Here is a 20,494-nt window from a genome sequence, read left to right on the forward strand (position 1 = left end):
TTAATCATTTCTTTTTCACGTTTTACGTGAACGGCCACAAGGTCTCACATGCGGTCTCACATGCGGTCTCACATGCGGTCTCACATGCGGTGTGTGTATAAATGAGCGAGAGAGGAAGTACAGTTTTGCCACTATAGTACTACTGGTACAGTGGACATATTTGTTTTTATGTATGGCCATTTATCTATACACTATTCAAAGCCAGTTCGTTCCCCCTACTCTCCCTCTAGCCTTGCAGCATTAACAGACCCAGCACTGCTCGGAAAGTCATTCAGCATGGGCCTGAAACGGCATCACAAGTTGTCAATTGTCAGTCAAAAATCACAGAACATGCAATACAGAGCAGAAGAATCCTGTGTTGTGCTGATTCGGTCCCCACTTGATTTAGGATGTTTTATTATTTTTCAATTTTCTTTTTTTTTTATCTAACCAAATCTCAATGACACCACAGCAAATGCTGTTTTCAGTGTCATGTCTCTTTGATCCCAGGCCATTTGATTGAAATAGTCTTTCAGTTTCTTTTGGGGGGAACAGCATCTGATTGGGGGGGGGGGTCGGGAATTAAGACAACATAAGATCATTTTGATTTGGGTTAAATATTTTTGAAAAACTGGCCCCAGGACTGAGGGGCGGTCACTTACAATATAACCAGGTAGGCTGAGAAGAAGGCCTCTGCTCTGCCTGGTGTATCTGTGTGACGGTCCACCTGTTCATAACACAGACACACGATTATTAACACCAATTATGTAGCCTCTCGCTAGTCTACTGCAACCTCTGATGAAAAAAATAAAAACAGGCTTTGCTAAAGGTCAGTGTGAGATTTGAATGACAGGAGGAAGTCCTCAGCTCATATTACACTTTGGTGTGCATTTGCATCCTTAAAGGCCTTGTGTGGGAGAAGTAATTAATTGTGATGGATAATCGGACAAATCTGGTTGGCATATGACCGCTAATGCTCCCCATCTCCGGGGGATTACACCAGTGCTAAAGAGACTGTCAGCACACTAACAGAAAAGAGCAGGGAGAAATCTGGGAATTCAACAATCATAATACAGGTACTTGGCTTCTCTCCCACTTTCCAGAGCTATAATTTGGTATGACTGCATTATTGACATGACATCAATACTGTAGTGATAATGTACTCTGACACTTGCCGTGTGTCTACGCCAATTATCTATAAGCAAATGCCATGCTACCGTACATAAAGGTGGGGAAAGCGCTATACCGCGTTTAACAAAGCACCAGATGTGAGGATCTGTTATAGCTCTCTTTATACAGTATGAATTTGCTAATAAATTGTTTTTGAGAGTTTTAATAAAGTATTTGTTTAAGTTCTAATTTGTTGAAACAGGCTAAACTATTAGTGCATATTTGGTGACGACCAAAAATGACCATGTTGGAAGTTGAGGTCAGTTCTCCATTCTATCTATGGTTTGTTGCTAGCTCTCAAATCCAGTTAAAAACATTGGCAATTGTATCATGAGGAGTAGACTCTGAAGTGTGGATCTGAATACATTGTCAAGACTGTAGAATGACAAATACACATAAGATGAAATAATCATATACAGTAAATAAGATAATCATCTCACAAACCGAATAGTTCTGGAAAACTCGAAAAGGAGAATTTAGCGCCGGTATTGTGTTTGTCCTCAGTCAGAATGTTGTCATTCATTTACAGTCACAGTTGTTATGAACCGAGCTGACAATCTAATTTTCCCCCAAGCCTTAAATCCTCCTCATTCCACCTTTGTTCGAATACAACAAGTCATGCCACATGGGAATACATTTTAAGGAGGGTGTTCTTTTGGTAACAAAAGGCCTAAGGCCTTGATGTTATCTTAGCTTGGAAAACAACATAGAATCTATTCATAGCAAGTTCACCACCCTGTAAAGTACACTGAACTCCTCTAAGGTAGTACAGCGAAAGTACAAAATGCATAAGAAAATACATTCCATTAACATTTGCCAAAATGGAACTTCCCAAATTCTATTTATGTGAAACCCCAACTGCCAAAGAATTTCGGAACACTCACTACCTAGAGTGTCAAGTGTTTTATGTGGTATTTACCTAGCAACAATACTTTGAATGCCTACAAAATGATAGCATAATAATGTATGCATTTTTGGTGAATAAAGTCACCCTTGGCACTCTAGAATGGGGACAATTTGGGTGACTGTATTCACCCTTGACCCTCACTAAATGAGTTAATAGAACATGTAATCATCGATGTCTGCTGTCTTTTATCACCCTACACTATGTAAACAATTCTCTCTATGCCTTGACATGATGTGCCAATGCACAGAACATGGTCAAACAAACCTGAACATCTTTATGGTACACCACCTAGCCTAGCTGTCAATCATACAGCTGGAACAACTTTGAGACATGGGATATTTTGCGGGATAATGGGATTCTCCTTCTAATGTTTTGAACCAACAAGTCAACAAGCAAGTCTCATGTAATAGAGAGGATTCTGGAGGAGGCCTTTTCCCACGTGGTGTTGGTGTATCTGCCTGACATTTGTAATCTGCAATTATCATGCAAAAACATACACACAGAGTGTTTCTATAACTCTTGCAGCCGTTTTCATAAATAATATTTTAATTAGTCTTAATAAGATATGGGTTAGGGAGTGGCATATTTAAAAGAACCAGTTATTTAGTTTCAGTTAACAATTATGTTAATAATCATGGTAATCAATTTAATTTTCTAATTGACTACTCAATAATTGAAGTATAACCATAAAAAATGTACTGTATGTTCTAGCTGTATCGGTGATACGGGGACAGGCTTTATTAAACTGCAATGATGAACAGACCCCTAAAATACCTACTGATGGTGCATCAGTCTCCAATAAAAAGCAGATTTACGTCAGCATCTTTCTTCAGACCTCAATCCTCTAGGTTCCATCAGGTTTTATATTGTGCTCTTCAGCTCAGCTCAGATCTATTAGGTCTAATATGAAGGTACTGTAATCAGCAACCTGACCAGAAACACTTGTGTTATGTGAAGCTGCCTTTTATTTATTATCTAATCATTGTTCTCTACAACTTCATGGTAAACCAGAACATTCTGGAGACTTCAGACCCACATAGATAAGTCCCTACGTACAATAGTCATAGGAAAGAGTCACCATGCTGTTTCAGTTGTTGTCATGGTTTCAAGTCCAATGCAGCTCACCCACCCACACACTTGTACACACTAGTGACTGTGTGAATGGCTGGCCTGTATCCTCAAGCTATTGTGTGAAACTGAAAAAAGCCAGTATCTTCGCCATGAGCCTTCATACTAAGTGAACTTTTATGATGAAAGCATACTTGAAGGTTTGCTTACAGCAGGCTGTTTTCCTCAAAATTACTTTTAACATGTGTAAACATTGAGGCTGATTGATGTGTTTGAGACTGAGACTGTTGTCTAGACTGTAGTGTAAAAGCAGTGTTTCTTGAAGTGTTTCTTGCCAGAATCAAGAACAGAGTTCAGTACATGTTTCAGATTCAGCAAGTTTGTGTCATTAACAAATCTGAACCAGCGGTCACTAATGGGGTTGAGAAGGTGAACCACTGATACACACTCACCGTTAAGACTTACACCACAGTCTCTCTTGCTGCAGGAAACACCAGTGTTATTTGGAGGGTCCCATGAGTCAAAGGAGAGAAGGGAGGCAGTAGGCTGTGTCTTTGTATCTTGCCCGGCTTTTACCTGAATGGAGAGGGCTGAGACAGTCTTCTTTAATGGAGCACAGTGGAATATTCATTGAGTCTGGAAGGGGGAGATTAGTGAATAGCCCTAACCTGGGCCATGGGGAGCAATGATCTCGCTCTAACCCTACGTCACATGACGCTTCTGTCGTCAAGGGTCTGCTAAGTTAACAGATAAGGATAGGGAAGGATGACTAAAGGACCTCACGAATATTAATAACTCTTCCATTGTGTGTAAAGAATAAATAATAAGGCCACGCTAACACTGTCCATTTCTACAACCCCTGATCCTCAGCCATGAATTAATATGGAGGCCAGTTCAGGTATGCCGGTATTCATCCAGGCCATCCGGAGGGTTAGGGATAAGGTGTCATAAGGTATGTGACTTTTAGTGCTCAGACAGGAAGCTGTTTCTCTGGCATTACTAAGGATACCTGTCATTCATGTCAAAGAACATCCCTGTGCCTCCTTGCCCATCCAACCTCAGGGTCTGTGGACCCACACTTTTAGTCTCACTTTCCATAAAACGTATAGAAAAGAAATATACAGTACATATAATATAATACTGTTGAATGCCCCCTCCCCCCCACACACACACTTCAAAATGTATTTGGGCACCCAATTAACCAACTTATGATGCAATGCTATCCATGGTATGTATGGTACCAAGCATCATACAAAGACAGTGATCCCCCCCCCCCCCCCCCCCCCCCGTTCACTGACATTGTAGCTCCGTCACTGCAACAGTTTGCCACAGTGTGTAACATATTCCACTTTCCTATACTGCAACTCATTTCGACTCTACTGTGCAACAGTGGCAGCATTTGTCCTTTGAGGTCCAAATGGCGCCATCCAAGGATAGCTGTCCCCATCAGGGGAATGTTGAGAGCATTTACTGCATGTGTAGAGACACTAGTGAATGAATGCCCCCCATGTTCCGCACTGCGAACCACCATTGTTCCCCCCACGTAGGGAAATTAGAGAGTCTGCACAGAATCTATGTGAAGTAAACACTTCATGTGTTTTTCTCTCTCTTTCTCTCTCAAATATGTTCCACTGCCTTTCGCAACACTCCTCTCAACAATGTTCCTTTTGAGACTGGGGTTTGTGGATGGACTAAGACTGCTATGTCTAATGCCAGACTACAAGTGGGCTGATGAAATTATAGATAGATATGAGATGAGGATTCTGCATTGTTTAGCTTCTTCCTATTCGTTTTTGAGTCTTTTTTACAGTATCTCTTTGAGAGACATCATAAACCAGCTTCTAGGCCTCTGAACCTGCAGTAGTCACGGTTGAACCCAAAGAGCAACTAGGCAAAATGAACGTCTTCCTCAACCCTGTTTGAATACACCCTTCAAATGCACAATTTCATCCTCCCTACCATGAAGAAACCCCTGTTCTGACATGATTATGAAAAGCAATGCACAGGCAATGATATACAGTAGATCAATGATTACACGGAAGAAGGGAGGATGTTTTATAAATAATTTTAACAGGGCTTTTATGTTTTGCAGTTGGACGTTTTAACGTGGGTTTTCACCCTCTCCGCTCTCTAAACCTCTCCCCCACAGTTCTCACTTTGCTATCATGGTTTAATTACTTCCTTAAATGTCACCAGAGAACATGCTGTTTTATTTGTTGGATTAAGACCTCATTAACAGGGAATGAAATTCGCTGGCACCAGCAGAAACAAGAAACATGGGGTCCAGCAATATGGAGGCTGCCATGAGGGGCCACTCCCATTATCGCTTCACCTCCATTGCAATAGCTAATGTGTGACGAGAGTTCTAGCACAAAATGCTGACCGTGTGTGAGTGAATTACCTCAATACAATGTAAACACTTGGGGTCTTGTGAAAATGCTTCATGATGAGAGGCCTGTATGTTGGTTTGCTTGTGTTTTTTCTTATTATAAAATGAAACCTCTAAACAACTAGTTGTAGAATAGATACTGTACAGGACCATAAGTCACCTGTACTGCTCTGTCATTGGCTGGAGGGGAGAGAGGATGATTACAGTATGTGTACTGTATGCTTTTACTTATTTGGCAGAGAATATTTCAAGATGCTTTATTGTGCTGTTATTTCTAAGATGATATTTTCCTGACAATGGCATGGAAGCAAGTTTCACTGTTTCACTGGTATTTGACTGATACAAAATTATACTAAATAGTTTTCATTTTCATTTTACCAGGTAATCTTTCAGTAAACACCAGGTAAAAAAGGAGAGAGAGAGTGAGAGAGAAAGAGAGAGAGAGAGAGAGAGAGAGATTTAAAGCCCTTTGCGGGCAGTAATATTTCAGCCTAATAGCTATTATCAGAGTCCGAGAGAGGAGCATAGAAGAGAATGAAAGAAAGAAGGCAGAAGAAGCATATTACCTAGAAAGAAAACCTTTCTTATCTTGGTATTAAAAACAGTCCTATTAGCCACCCTACTTGCCACACCATGGCAATTAGACTATCGCATGCTGTAGTATCACATGCTCCCCCATGACGACTAATGATGTGGTGTGAATACGCTGATAGAAATGTCGCTGTATGCCTGTGTGTCTCAGTGGGCAGCTGAAACTGAAGATCAATTATGGATCTTGTAAGCAAAAACGGCTTACGAATCAAGGTTATTTTAAAAGTTGGTACCCTCAAATTCTGGGTTTCAAGGTTTAATGAGTGTGATACGGTTATGAAATGGACACTAATCAGGAAATAAATTCAGAATTTAGCCCCATGATTCAACGGAGCAGATAAGAGGGCCAGCTTGTAGTGAAATTGAACCAATTAACTTGAACAACATGGTTGAGTTACAGATGACAATTTCTCAGTATGAATGAGATGTAGGAAGTTGAAATATATTGCTTGCTACATATGGTTAGTATACAATATATACTTTTAGTTATTAATAGGCAGTATGATCTTTCGGTCACTGCCAGGGCTCTGACCTGGAAGTGCTTCCTGTGAGCTCTGCACCAGGATGCCCAATAGAAGCTCATCTCAGAGGAAACAGGTAGCCTGCAGCCATGCATAGCTGACATTTGCGTCTATGCAAATGAGACAGGACAATATGCATCTTAATACAGTGTTTATCGCATTCTTCTGCTCAAGGGGTGTTCATAAAGGCAACATTGCCCTTTCATCCGCAATATAGCCCAGAAGGGTGAAAAAACACTCTGTTATTGAACAATATGTAAAAGAGATGGCTCAATAGAATTAAATCAAAGCAATTTAACATAAAATACATAATAGAGTTCAATCATTTGATCAGCAGTACAGCAAAACTATGACTAGGAAAATAAACTTGGGTGGAGTAAATTAACAAGGACAATTACTTCAATTGAAATTATCCACCTGGTCACAACAGCTAAATTAAGATTTGAATTTGAGACAAACAACTAATTACACAGCCACTGTTTACACACCATCTTTCTTAATGAGCTTCTTGATTAACACTGAGCATTCATGTTTCTAATTCATGCAGCTATATGTTAAATCATTCATGCTGTTAATAAACTTAAACTGATTAGGATATTCTAATAAAGGTGTAAATGGCACATCAATCTGCCACAATCTGTAACATTTAGCATGGTTTGTTAGGTCTCTTTTAAGTGCAAATCATTAAACCTTACATTGTAGTTTGGGTATGACATTCAATCAACCACCAGCCACAGTGGGGTGCATAGGCCATGTTGGCAGGCCTATTTTCTGCAGGTCTGTATTGCTACTATCCAGTCAATTGAAACTATACTATTTATCAAACACAAACACACGCTCATGTGCACGCAAGCACGCACATGTGCACAGTTGTATTTGGCCCACTGAGTCCAATAGAGCCCAAGCACCATCTTGTGTCCTAAAAGGGAATGTCTGGTACTTTCTCATTCTGTGAGAGGGAGAGGGCTCTCGCCTGTCCTTTAAATTGTTTAACGGAATACATTACATTGCACTTTTAGGACTATACGTTTTATTGTACCAGCTAGCATAAAAACATAATGACATGTGTCTTTATTATGTTGAGCACTGATATATTTAGAAGCCAATTTTGAGACACGAAATGTATCACTTATGTCCTTGAAATGTTTGGTGTTTGATGCTTATGTAATGTATGTTTTTATTTATTGTTTACCTGCCCAGGGACTGCAGATATAAATTATCTATAAAGGTACAATGCATCAGATCTCAGTGTCTGAGATATACTGTATGTTTTTTGTTGTATCTTGTCCCTGTCAAATAATTGTAATAAATAGATAAATAAAAAATCATTAAATAAACAGAACAAACATTGTTGTTAATTTGTTAATGAACTTTATTCAATTACATTCTACTTGAAGTTTCAGTTATTTTGTAAGTGTTTTATTGTAACAAATAAGGCATGGGGCACTGTGTCTTAATTGATAATCCAATCATCTGAGGATGTCCAATCATCTGAGGATACATCTTACTGTATGTATACTGTGTTATTATTCTGCCAGGGATCTCTAAAAACATTTAATCTTCTAAAGCAACTATATAAAACATGGTTAAAACATGGTCAGTCTGTGCATCCAAAGTGCTGTCTATGAATTCTCCAGACCCATCCCTCAGCTGTTTACCAAAAAAGTGGTGGGGAGACCACTTTGTTCCCAGATTGGCCCTTTAAAGATGGCAATGCATTCACTGTATTTATAACAAGGCAGTTGTTGATGATTTAATTCACAGATACAGGGAAACTTGCTTTCATATTGACTATTTTCAGTAAATTAGATACAAGTAAACATACTTGTCTAGTGATTAATGACGAAATTCAAGTTCATGCTATGTAGTTCAGAACATATTTTAGAAATCAATTCAAGTATGCAGTTTAATGTACTGTCTATACCCTGTACTCCCCATCCCCACCCCCTTTCACCACCACCACCACCACCTCCCTCATTTGCCGCATGTAACCACTCTTGACATCATGCTTATATGTTTATCATGGACTCAAACTCATCGATCCGTTGTTTTGTGTTTCCCTTACGGATCTTTCTGTAGGATACCGTTTGATATTTGGACATTGGTTTCTTCCCATCGCAGAGGATCATCTCCCCACAGGACTGGGAATTTTGTGAACTATCGGAGTGATTTTCCTTCCTTTCTTCTGCTTCCTCCTCTTCCTCAGGGTCCCCTAGGTTCTCATTCATTGGCTCTCTGCTGGATGTGTTCTCTGTTGTTGTCTCCGCCACCTTGCTCCCTGCCCCCTCCCCTATTTCAGGCTGACAAGTGGAGAGCTTTGTCACCTGCTTTGTCTCCTTTGTCTCCGTCATTGATGTCACTCCCTCATCCGATGATGCAGAAACTGGTGATAGTGAGATTAAACAGGGAGAGGACTCTCTAATTATCATTCTTTTTTAATAGCAATGATTTGATCAACAATCTTATCCACAGCTCTTGATGAGACACAAATGTTCTATCGTCTATCGACTAGGCAGGGCTTATGATACTGTAAAGTGCTGTCCACTTTGGATAATGGCTGGTATTGCCCAAGAAGTGACTTTGTGGAATTTTAATTTGGTTTTAATTAACCAACGTCCTGGCCTCATGCCCAGTGTGTGTTTAGAAATGTGTGCACACAATAATGGTGGTTATGTAAAGTCCCCCCATTGACAAACTGCACAAACTCATGAATCTGCATTGTACATCATACATAACTAGTATAGGGAACCCATTTAGAATAATGCCACTCAATTTGACCTAAATAGGGTTTAGATTAATCATTATTGTGCTTTAAAATAAAATGTTTTTCGTAGCTCACATTAAAACACCTTAAACTCCCTTTGCATATCAAATAATAAACTTCCCTTATCAACTTTTCCAATAGACCACAATGTTATACTCTGTAGAAACCTCCTACCTTTCTCTGGGTAAACCTCTTTGGTTTTTGGTTCAGACTCTGGATCTGGTGCAGGCTGTGTCTATAGCTCAGGTCTCCTCTCCAAGGGTTCTGTAGCCATAGGATGAGTTGGCAGCTCTGTGCACGTCTTGAGGACCAGTGTCTGTGGCTGTGTTTGGGGTTCTGTGTTGGACGCTTTGGTGCTCCCCTCAGATGACTGATGATTATCCGGTAATGTGACAAACGCTCCCCCTCCCCTGTGATAGTTGGCTGCCTCTCCTGCCCAGCTGTGTCCCCACTCCCTAGCTCTCTGGTAGGGTCATTGAATTCCGTCCTCAGCATCACATCAAAGCTCATTTAAGGGGACAATGGCAAACCATCTTCTGTTGTTGCTCATGATGGTGATGATGTTGTTGTTTTGTCTGGTTATTAATCTTACTGGTAAGTATTTCAGCAAGTTCACACTGTTCTTATGTTTACCAATGTTTTGCCACTCAATTTTGTGCTTGCGAAAAAACTTTTATTTTGACATGACACGATACGAAGTATATACTACCGGAAGTTCACATTTTCTAATCCGGATGTACTTCGGATGTGCAGCAGGAATCACTGACCAAAATCATCACAACAGCAGTCAAACCTTGTTCAAGTTTTGGATTAATATTTGTTTGTGGAAATCTAGGCATTATTTATGGTAATAATTATACGTGTTTACGTTACCAACTAACGGTACTGATGGTGCATTAGTGGTGTAGCAATATAGACCCAGTCTTTGACAGTCCGATTGAATGAAATCAATGCATGCTTTTTTTGGTGGCAAGCAAGCTAACTAGCTAATATTCAAATTGCAATGAGTGATATGTCTAATTTATTCTACTAGCTTGTACAAATCTGTAATCGTTACTATTAGCTAGTTAGTGATCAGGGCCCCTAACCAGAAACAACTCTTGAGACAACATTACTAATAATAGGGGTTTGCTTGAATATCTGTCAAACCACATATCTCAACTCTTTTACAGGTGAACGCACTGGACCCCAATGGCTCACATAACTATTAACCAGTATCTTCAACAGGTAGCCTCTTTTCTGTTACATCTTGCCAGTTACTGGATGCTTACATGTATGGTTATTTTTGTATAAGCACAATTATCGGATTCATAGGAAATCGCTACTGTAGTAGGCTGTCTTACCTAGTGCACCCATGCATTTAGAATGATATATTGCTACCTCCCAATCCTTTTATATTGTACCTAAACACACAAGTGACCGAGGGGTAAGGAGTGTGTGACTAGCTACCATATTCACCCCATGTAATCTTTTCCAGGTTTACGAGGCCATTGACAATAGAGAAGGGACCTTCTGTGCTGAACTTCTGTCATTCAAACACCCTCATGTTGCTAATCCACGTCTCCAGGTAGGGCTGCAGGGTGTCTGTTCTCTCTGCCAATGATAGCAGTCCTTGCAGAATTCTATTCTGTAATTGTTGATGTCTGTAAGTCATAGCATTTTTAAATGGATGCCACTCTCCTCTCTCTTTGGCTGTGACATCATGGCGGTGTGTTGGCAGCTCTCCAATCCAGAGGAGAAGTGTCAGCAGGTGCTGGAGCCACCGTACGATGAGATGGTCGCAGCTCACTTGAGGTAAAATACTGGGACCCTGTTCAAAATTAAATACTTTTCAGATACATCCTTCCTTTCTTCCTTGAGATGTTCTCTGAGCTAACATCATAGGTGGGAGTTTTGTGAGTCTCACAGCCTTTGTGAACATAATAATGGACTTAATTATGGTCATAACACTGTGTTAATGTTTAGTAATGTCTTCCTACTGTATGTTTACCTCTGTTTTCAGGTGTACCTATGCAGTGTCAAACCATGACTTTGTAGAGGCCTACAAGTGTCAGACTCTGGTGGTTCAATATCCTTTTATGTTCTTTAGACAACTTTGAATACGCAACACACATACTACAGAGAAGTTAATTTACAAACTGTTCTTTGTGGCATGACATACTTTCTCCACTTTTTGTCCTTAACTTTTTACATCATTCCTGAGGGCCTTTCAAGCTCACAAAGAGGAGAATTGGTAAGACCAGAGCGGCATATTCAATACAAAAATACAAATAAAGTGGATTTTGCATAAAGTTTGATGTACAATACGTTCCTACAATACAACTAATAACATGCTCTATGTATAGGGCTTTGCCAGTGATGTTTGCTGTAACCCTGGACCTACGGATATTCGCCAACAATGTAAGTCAACATAAATCACACATGGCTCAGAATGTTTTTTTGTAGTATTGTGGTTAAGTTAAGTTGCAGTCGGGTTTTGACTATTGTGGTTGTGGTCAGGCGGAGCAGCAGCTGTTGAAGAAAGGGAAGGGCAAACTGGGAGACATGTTGGAGAAGGCTGCCGAACAACTGATGGGCTGCTTTAGAGTGTGTGCCAGCGACAAGTGAGTCTCAAACCACACACACACACACACACACACACACACACACACACACACACACACACACACACACACACTGGAGAGTTATCCCAGAATTGACTGACTAAAACACATCTAATAACTTGGCTTCACTGTGGTTTGCAGTCGGGCCGGCATTGACGACTCCAAGAAGTGGGGAATGTTGTTTCTCATCAATCAGCTCTTCAAAATCTACTTCAAGGTGAGACTTGTGTGCGTTTATTTTTGCACCCTTTTTTAGATTTAGTCTATTCTTAGTCATTTTAGCTAAGTTTGTCATATTTTTGTCATTTGAATAATGTTAAAAAAAAATCACGAAAACTATGGCCTGTTTTAGTCTACTTAATATCATCTAATTTTAGTCACATCACATTTATTGCCTCATTATCCCATAGTAAACAGAAATCACTGACTTCCATGCGCACCAACATACTTTGCTTGTCCTACTGAACTTGCTTTGTCCTACTAACATATTTTTATATATCTATACATAACATATCTGCAGCAGATTAAGTCACACCCCTGGACCTGGCAGTAGGCCGAATCAATGCAAAAACAAGACTTTCCTTTGAGAGGATCACTGTACTATTCAGAGTATCGGTTCAGGTTGGCACAATATTGTGAAAGATCCCTTAGTGTTTCTTTGTATTTCCAGATCAACAAATTGCACCTGTGTAAGCCTCTGATCCGGGCCATCGACAGCTCCAACCTAAAGGATGACTACAGCATGGCCCAGAGAGTCACCTACAAGTACTACGTAGGCCGCAAGGCCATGTTCGACAGTGACTTCAAACCAGGTACCTCATACCTACCCTAAATCTTTACTTGTACTGTACCTTAATCACTCTACAGAGACACAAACATACATAAACGTATCTCTTGATTTCTTTATCAAGTTAGTCCTGGGGGTTCTCAAGTACTCTACACACACAAAAGAGCCAAATGGACCTGAGACAAGCTGAGCTGTACTGTGTGGGCCTGTTTACAGATCCACCATAGTTTCTCTTATCAGGAGTCAACTGTATTTACTTCATGTGCATGTATACTTTGAAAATTGCTTACAAAAAATAGTCATGGTTGTTATTACACTGGTGGACTGTGGTCATATAGCATAGCTCCTATCCAAACAAACCTACAATAATTGCATTAGAATAGGAACACTTTAATGGCTGTCTACAACGTCTTTTCATTTATATCTTCTTCTATCATCCATCTGTCTCCCTCTATCTCACCTTTGCGTGTGTCCGTGTGTCCCTCTCTGCAGCGGAGGAGTGCCTGTCTTTCTCCTTCCAGCACTGCCACCGCTCCAGCCAAAGGAACAAGCGCATGATTCTCATCTACCTGTTGCCTGTCAAGATGCTGCTGGTGAGAATACACACACACACACACACACACACACACACACACACACACACAGCCTGTAAAGATACTGCTGGTGAGAGCTAGTAGATTTACCACTGAATGTTCTCAATGTGCAGTCACCCAACTCTACTACGCTCTAATTTACACTCAACTAGCCTTCTGAGCTAAATGTATTTGACTACATGTTCTTGTTCCTGTTTCAGGGTCACATGCCCACCTACCAGCTACTCAGGAAGTATGACCTCATGCAGTTCGCTGATGTCACCAAAGCTGTGAGGTGAGTAAGGCATACTGCTCCTCCCCTCCTCTTTCCTCTGCCATTCCCACAACTCTAGTTAATTCCTCTCTTTTGCTCCGTGAACCCCTGCCGCTCTCTTAACCACCCCCGTCTTCCCTTCCCTGTAACAGTGAGGGGAACCTCCTGCTCCTCAACGAGGCCTTGGCTAAACACGAGACCTTCTTCATCCGCTGCGGCATCTTCCTCATCCTGGAGAAACTCAAGATCATCACCTACAGGAACCTCTTCAAGAAAGTGTGAGTCACTATGGATGGAAGTGTGCCCGCATGCGTGCGCGTTTGCATGCATCGGTTAGGGTTAGTGCCCTAACATCTAACCCGTTTGTGTTAATGTTTATGCATGTGTTGCAACATGTGTGTTTTATGTGTGTTAACGTGTGTGTGGGTGTCATCTGGACTGTGTTAGGTACCAGCTCCTGAAGACCCACCAGTTGCCTCTGGATGCCTTCCTGGTGGCCCTGACGATGATGCAGGTGGATGAGGTGGACATTGACGAGGTGCAGTGCATACTGGCCAACCTGATCTACATGGTGAGACACTCTGCTTATGTTAATGTGACACACACACACACACACACACAGTCACACAATTCGTACACATTTGCTGCATACATGTTTTCTGCCTGTGTGTGAGCCTGGTATAGAACAAAACCCTCACCACCTCCTCTCTTTCAGGGTCACATAAAAGGCTACATCTCTCACCAGCACCAGAAACTGGTCGTCAGCAAGCAAAATCCCTTCCCCTCACTGTCCTCAGTCTCCTAAACCACATATATCCCAGACTTTCATTCACCCAGCAACTATTCCCAGAATCCTGTGTGGCCCAATCCTGTTACTCTCCACTTCCTACAATACAATACAACTTTATTATCACACATGGGGAAATTCATTATGGAGTGTGCACTTATTCAGTCCCCCTCAGGGATTTGAAATGAAAAGGACTGGTGTAAGAAATATGGTAGAAATTCTCCCTGGCTCATGCCTACCCCTATCCAATACTTATAAATTCATGAGAGAGAGTGAATGAGGGCACATTTAAAGGATAAGGTTACAGAATCAGAATTCAGCGAAGTGCAGAGAAAGCCTCCTCACATTATTTCCCCGACTTCATCTGCACCGATCTGAAAAGGCAGGATAGGTGAAAGCAATATGGCAGAGACGTATTGGCAATTTGCTTTCACCTGTCCAGGTCTTTCTGATGTGCAAATGAAGGAAAGGAGAGAAGGAAGAGGGGGCCTCTCAGGACTATTGAGAAGAGTTGCATTCCGAAACACCAAATGGGTTTTCTACTGAGTTGTACAACTGGACGTGTCCTCAGTCCTAGTCTTGTAGTCCCCTTGTTTGCTGGTTATTGCTGGTTTTCTGGAATCCATACCCATGGGTTCCCAAATCATTAAAGACAAGAATCTATTGTGACCCATCGTGGTTGGGAATACACAACTAGATTCCTTTTTTTTCAATATTTTGATTTGTTTTATTTTTTAAGTTCATTTATATTTTGTTGTTTTGTAATGTAAATGTTGAATAAAACTGAATATAGTTTGTAATGATTATGGGGTTGATTATTCAGTACATATGACATATTGGTAGATCTTGTGTGTGTGTGTGTGTGTGTGTGTGTGTGTGTGAGAGAGAGAGAGATATCAAGAGTCATAGGACTAGGACAGCATAGCACTGAATGAACATGCCATTTATTTATAGAATCGTTGCAGGGGGAGAACAACTCAGTCCAACAGCATTGGTGCAGATTTGTTGTCAAAGAGGTGTGGCAGATGTTAAGTAAATCATTCAATATACATGATAATTATGTGCCGTTCATGTGTGCTCGGAACTAGGAAACTGACATTTCCAACTTGGAAACTCGTTGTACAAAGATGATACCTGAGTTTCCCACTCAGAGAGTATTTGAATCAACTAATAGGAAGCTCTATGCAAATCATTTTAACTTGAAATTCTGAGTTTCCAAGATCGCATGAACACTGCATTATCCTCAGCCATCATAGTGGAGCCATTTTGCCCTCAGTTATTTAAGTCAGTCTTTTTATTTCACAAGAACAATTACACTACAATCTTGAATGCAGTCTTGTTAGCTTTCAGTCCAGTGTAGCTAAAGTGTAGCTCTCTACATAGGTCAGAGTTAAGGTCCAGGTGGATACTGGCTAAATTGGGGTGTCATCTCTGACTCGGCGTTGTCCAGGTGGTCTTGGATCCAGAGCAGGTAGCGGGACATCTTGGTGAAGACCAGGCCTTGTCCACAGTCATGTAGCATGTGGGAGAGAAGCACCCCCGTGAGGAACACTGTACCACCCTCCACAGTCGCCATGGGGGTCCCCGGCAAGAGGCTGCAAGACCCCCCGGCCCCCTCCCCTGCTCGGACTGCCTCTGCAGTCAGATTGAACCCCTCTCCACCATTTTGTATCTTAATTATGGATCTCCGCTCCATTTCATCATTTTGGCTCTCCATACAGAACATCTTGTTGCTGAGAGGTTGGGACAGGTTGAGCTGTGTTCGACAGTGCTCAAGGGGGAGGTAAGAGAGGCGCGGGGGAGTGGAGGGTGTCTTTACCGGTCCTCTGGTCACCCCCTCCTTCCCTGCTCTCATCAGAACGTTTTCGCTGAAGTCCTTGGTTGGCAGGCAGACCTGGAAGGCAGACGGGCCGAGGAGGATGGGCAGTTGGAGCTTCAAGAGGGCCAGGTCATTATTCGGATTGCCATTCTTGTAGCCTCTGTGAACATACAGCCGCTGTGCAGGGATCCTCACACTGGTAGCAGGGTCATCTGAGTAAAATAGAGAGGGTTTGTAGGTATTGTATTTTAGGATTTCACTTATTTTTGGCCAGAGGTTTTGGCGGGTGGGGTGGGGAAGGTAGGGCTAGCTATAGAGGGTGACCTCATTTCCTCTCCTGCATCCTGGATGGTTTTCTGGCCTTCCTATCCAGACAAGGCTAGGGCTGCTTTAGAATACTTTTCAAGATGCAGCTTTTTTCCTTACCTTGTAACTTTTCCTCGACCTCTTTTGAAAATGTCACTGAATTCAAGGTAAGGATGGGAGGAAAAGTCACAAGGAAAGAGCAGCGCTAAAATGAATCCGACAATCCTCATTCACTCCAATGTTGTGCAAAGCAAAATTTGTATAGATTTATTAATTCACCAAACTTACTAACACAGTGATGCTGCAGTGGACATATAATTAGGTAAATAAATGTGTCAGAGAACATAAAAGTATTTTAACCTATCAAAACAAATAATTTCAGAACAATGCATTGTTGGGTGAAATGTTCCTAAGCGCTTCCACAAAAGTTACATCCAATCTAGTAGGCCTGGAATGTGCCCCACATCTGTGTTAGTATATGTGTGGACTCACCGACTTGTATAGGTATCTTGCCCATTGTGGAAAGGCACCTAGCGGAGGTGAGAAGGGTGCGTGGCCCCAAGATCACCCCACTACATAACTCCTCACCAGCATCATTCACAAGCGCTGCCTGTCAATCAAACCAAATATGGGTTATCCCACCCTGGACTGCTTCGGTTTTAGTATTTAGGAACTTAGGAATAATAGCCATATCGACATGCATTGGGGGAATACTTGTTTTTTGTAAGGGGAGGGACTCACTTGCCAAGGACAACGACCATGTGGACAGATGTGATTAGCTGCATTGGTTTGGTTCTGCCCACCAGCTTTCTGTGAGGAAACTCTTCCACAGGGGTTCTTGACTAAGGAAAGGCACACTCTCATAATCACAACAGCAGAGGAGAAATCGTGTGTGTGTGTCAGCAAGAGAAATATGTGGCAGGCATGCAGGTGTATAACTCATAAGTGGTTTACCCGCAGGTATGCAGCTCCTGCCATCACTGTGAATCTTATATCCCTTAACACAAGAGCAGTAGTACGTCGACCCGAGTTTGGGGGTGCAGAAATGTTCACAGGATAAAGGCCCTTCGGTTGGGCACTGTGAGATATCTGTAACATACAACACACACAACACCAATATTACACACACACACACACACACACACACACACACACACACACACACACACACACACACACACACACACACACACACACACACACACACACACACACAGTCGTCATTTCCGAAAATGCCTTTGGTCCTGTTTACCCCATTCACAATTGGGCCCGTGGTACAAGTCAGTGCAGTCACAGGTGTAACCCCCAATTCCATCTGTGCAGCTGCCTTCATGGAGACAGGGATTGGAGCTGCATTGGTCCCCATCTGGGTGGGAGAGGACCTGTCCAGGTCTTTCTGATGTGCAAATTAAGGAAAGGAGAGAAGGAAGAGGGAGCCTCTCAGGACTATTGAGAAGAGTTGCATTCCGAAACACCAAATGGGTTTTCTACTGAGTTGTACAACTGGACGTGTTCCTCAGTCCTAGTCCTGTAGTCCCCCTTGTTTGCTGGTTATTGCTGGTTTTCTGGAATCCATACCCATGGGTTCCACAACACCAATATTACACACACACACACACACACACACACACACACACACACACACACACACACACACACACACACACACACACACACACACACACACACACACACACACACACACACACACACAGTCGTCATTTCCGAAAATGCCTTTGGTCCTGTTTACCCCATTCACAATTGGGCCCGTGGTACAAGTCAGTGCAGTCACAGGTGTAACCCCCAATTCCATCTGTGCAGCTGCCTTCATGGAGACAGGGATTGGAGCTGCATTGGTCCCCATCTGGGTGGGAGAGGAAGGGGAGGGGAAGAGGAGGAAGGAGGAGGGAGAGGGAGAGGAGGAGAAGGATGAGTAGCTGGTCTTGGGAGAAAACCCAACTCCCCTCTGCATATGATTGAAAAATGTATCTTACCAAAGTAAGCATTCCAGAAAGTGTTCTATTGGGGTACAAGAGAGACACAATTAACACAGGTGGAAACAGACAACTACAGTTGTCAGCAGTTGTGCCCAGAGTTATTCCTGCTGAGAGCACGTGGACAGTAAAAACTTCAGGCCCACAACAGAAATGGATAGATCAAGGGCTTAAAGACCCTGTGAGGCATGTGTTGTTATACCTCATTGGCAATTCAATCATATTGAACAATGAGATAATATTATGATACTGTGTATGCCAATGACATATGATATAATGTTCGCCATATGATACGTACATGACAGTCTTTACCTGATATATGATATCAAATGATGTGCTACCAACCCACAATATGATACAATACAATACAAGATAAGTAAAGATGGAGATATGCTGAGATTTTCTGTGCAACATTTGAGGGTACAGGTGGTAGTTTATTGACAGTATGCATCTGTCACTCACAGTTTTGGGGATGTCCTCGAAGACCTCCCTGGCCTCCTCATAGCTGCAGCGCTCCTCATAACACTCTCTTTCCAGGTTGCCTTGCAGAAGCTCATCAAATAAGTACTCATTTGCACGCTTGGACCGTAGGAAAACCATGCTGGCGTGTGCCGGGGGTCTGAACACTGCCGTGTCAGAGCCAAAAACAAGAACGCAAGGAGTCAAATCATCCAGGACAGTCAAACTCTATTATCTTCCTTCTGCTGCTCACCTGCTGCTTATAAAGAATGCAGGCTTTGGTTCCAGCCCAGCTTTGCCCTCACCTGATTAAACTAATCACAGTCTGAATCGAAAACCATGATCTGTTGAGTATTTCAATGAGATGTGAGCTAGGCTGGAACAAAAGCCTGTACACACTGTGGCTCTCCAGGACCGAAGTTTCCCCAGCCCTGCCCTTTGTTGTTTGTTGTTTGAACAATGTGAAAACCCTAACCCTAACCCTAACCCTGTCTCGAACTTCAACAAATCCCAGGAGATTAGACACACAGAACACTGTAAACTCTACCAAACACTCTTCTTGCCACAGACTAGAACATATGCTATGCTTTAAAAGGCCTGAATTCATAGTTCTTACCTCTCCTGTTGCTCTGGACCAGGAGGAAGGTGCTCAGAAGAGAGAAGTACAGGAACCACCATTGCCACGGCCCCATAACGATCCACTCTACTGCATCCACAAGCCACTCTAGCTGTACCAAGGTCCTGTTGTATGAGTCTCTCTCTCTCTCTGTCTGTTTTTCTGTGTCCCTATCTCTCTCCCTCTCTGTCTTCTGTTACCACCCCCTCACACACAGACACAGACAGACACACACACACACACACACACACACACACACACACACACACACACACACACACACACACACACACACACACAGCCTGAATGTCAGAGAACTGTATTTTAATTGTATTAAATACAATGCTATATGTGAAAGTTTAATCAGACCAACATATTATGTTTGGCCCCCTCTAACTAAATCCACTGTTATCTGTGCTGTGATGACTCTGATTCCATTTCTGGACATTTCTAAATTGAATACTTTTATCATACAACAGCAACAGCAAAAACATTTCTAAAACTAGCGATTGTTTAAGGGTTGTTTTTGCCACTGTCAGTTCTAGAAGCCAATTTATTTGATGATGAATTGAGAGGAAACAACACAAGTTGTGTGTTGTACTGATGGTAGAGCAACATTGTACCCAATAGCACTCTTTCTCATAACAGGGCTTGACAAACACAGTGTCCCAGGAGTGGACTCTAGTCTGTACACAGACACACACACACAGGATGTTGTGCAATGTTGGGGATCAATGTGATAAACGAAAACTCATTACCATTTTTGAAGCTTTCTATATTAAAGGTGTACAATATAGTTTTCTGCGTTGCTGCCCTCTTTGGCTACACTAAAAATGTAAAAAAGTTTTCTAATAGCGGTAAATGTGTGCATATCCATGTAAATGAACA

At 42.0% G+C, this 20,494-nt stretch overlaps 2 protein-coding genes across 2 annotated transcripts; one reads left to right on the forward strand and one right to left on the reverse strand.

Moving 5' to 3' along the window:
• Positions 1 to 10,142: 10,142 nt before the first annotated feature.
• Positions 10,143 to 15,216, forward strand: pcid2 (PCI domain containing 2). Its single transcript, XM_083685333.1, has 15 exons — positions 10,143 to 10,236; positions 10,562 to 10,616; positions 10,867 to 10,956; positions 11,110 to 11,183; positions 11,392 to 11,457; positions 11,581 to 11,622; positions 11,735 to 11,789; positions 11,889 to 11,992; positions 12,134 to 12,209; positions 12,663 to 12,804; positions 13,272 to 13,372; positions 13,573 to 13,646; positions 13,778 to 13,903; positions 14,073 to 14,196; positions 14,341 to 15,216. Exons 2-15 carry the CDS (start codon positions 10,581 to 10,583, stop codon positions 14,428 to 14,430), a joined length of 1,200 nt encoding a protein of 399 aa, XP_083541459.1. The 5' UTR covers positions 10,143 to 10,236; positions 10,562 to 10,580; the 3' UTR covers positions 14,431 to 15,216.
• A 586-nt stretch (positions 15,217 to 15,802) lies between these two features.
• Positions 15,803 to 20,100, reverse strand: prozb (protein Z, vitamin K-dependent plasma glycoprotein b; the record flags this gene model as incomplete). The annotated part of the gene is made up of 10 exons (XM_083685082.1): positions 15,803 to 16,443; positions 17,030 to 17,147; positions 17,279 to 17,379; positions 17,492 to 17,626; positions 17,790 to 17,933; positions 18,288 to 18,401; positions 18,532 to 18,556; positions 18,994 to 19,157; positions 19,607 to 19,696; positions 20,070 to 20,100. 10 exons carry the CDS (start codon positions 20,098 to 20,100, stop codon positions 15,803 to 15,805), a joined length of 1,563 nt encoding a protein of 520 aa, XP_083541208.1.
• Between the last annotated feature and the right edge of the window lie 394 nt (positions 20,101 to 20,494).

This window comes from Argentina silus (assembly GCF_951799395.1).
Source record: "Argentina silus genome assembly, chromosome: 14".
Lineage (NCBI taxonomy): Eukaryota > Metazoa > Chordata > Actinopteri > Argentiniformes > Argentinidae > Argentina > Argentina silus.

Bases quoted from the DNA above. Each gene is read 5' to 3' on its own strand.
- pcid2 (XM_083685333.1), top strand. From the start codon at position 10,581: ATGGCTCACATAACTATTAACCAGTATCTTCAACAG. The intron at 13,904-14,072 runs GTGAGTCACTAT...GGACTGTGTTAG, and splicing joins AGGAACCTCTTCAAGAAAGT to GTACCAGCTCCTGAAGACCC. The intron at 14,197-14,340 runs GTGAGACACTCT...CCTCTCTTTCAG, and splicing joins TGGCCAACCTGATCTACATG to GGTCACATAAAAGGCTACAT.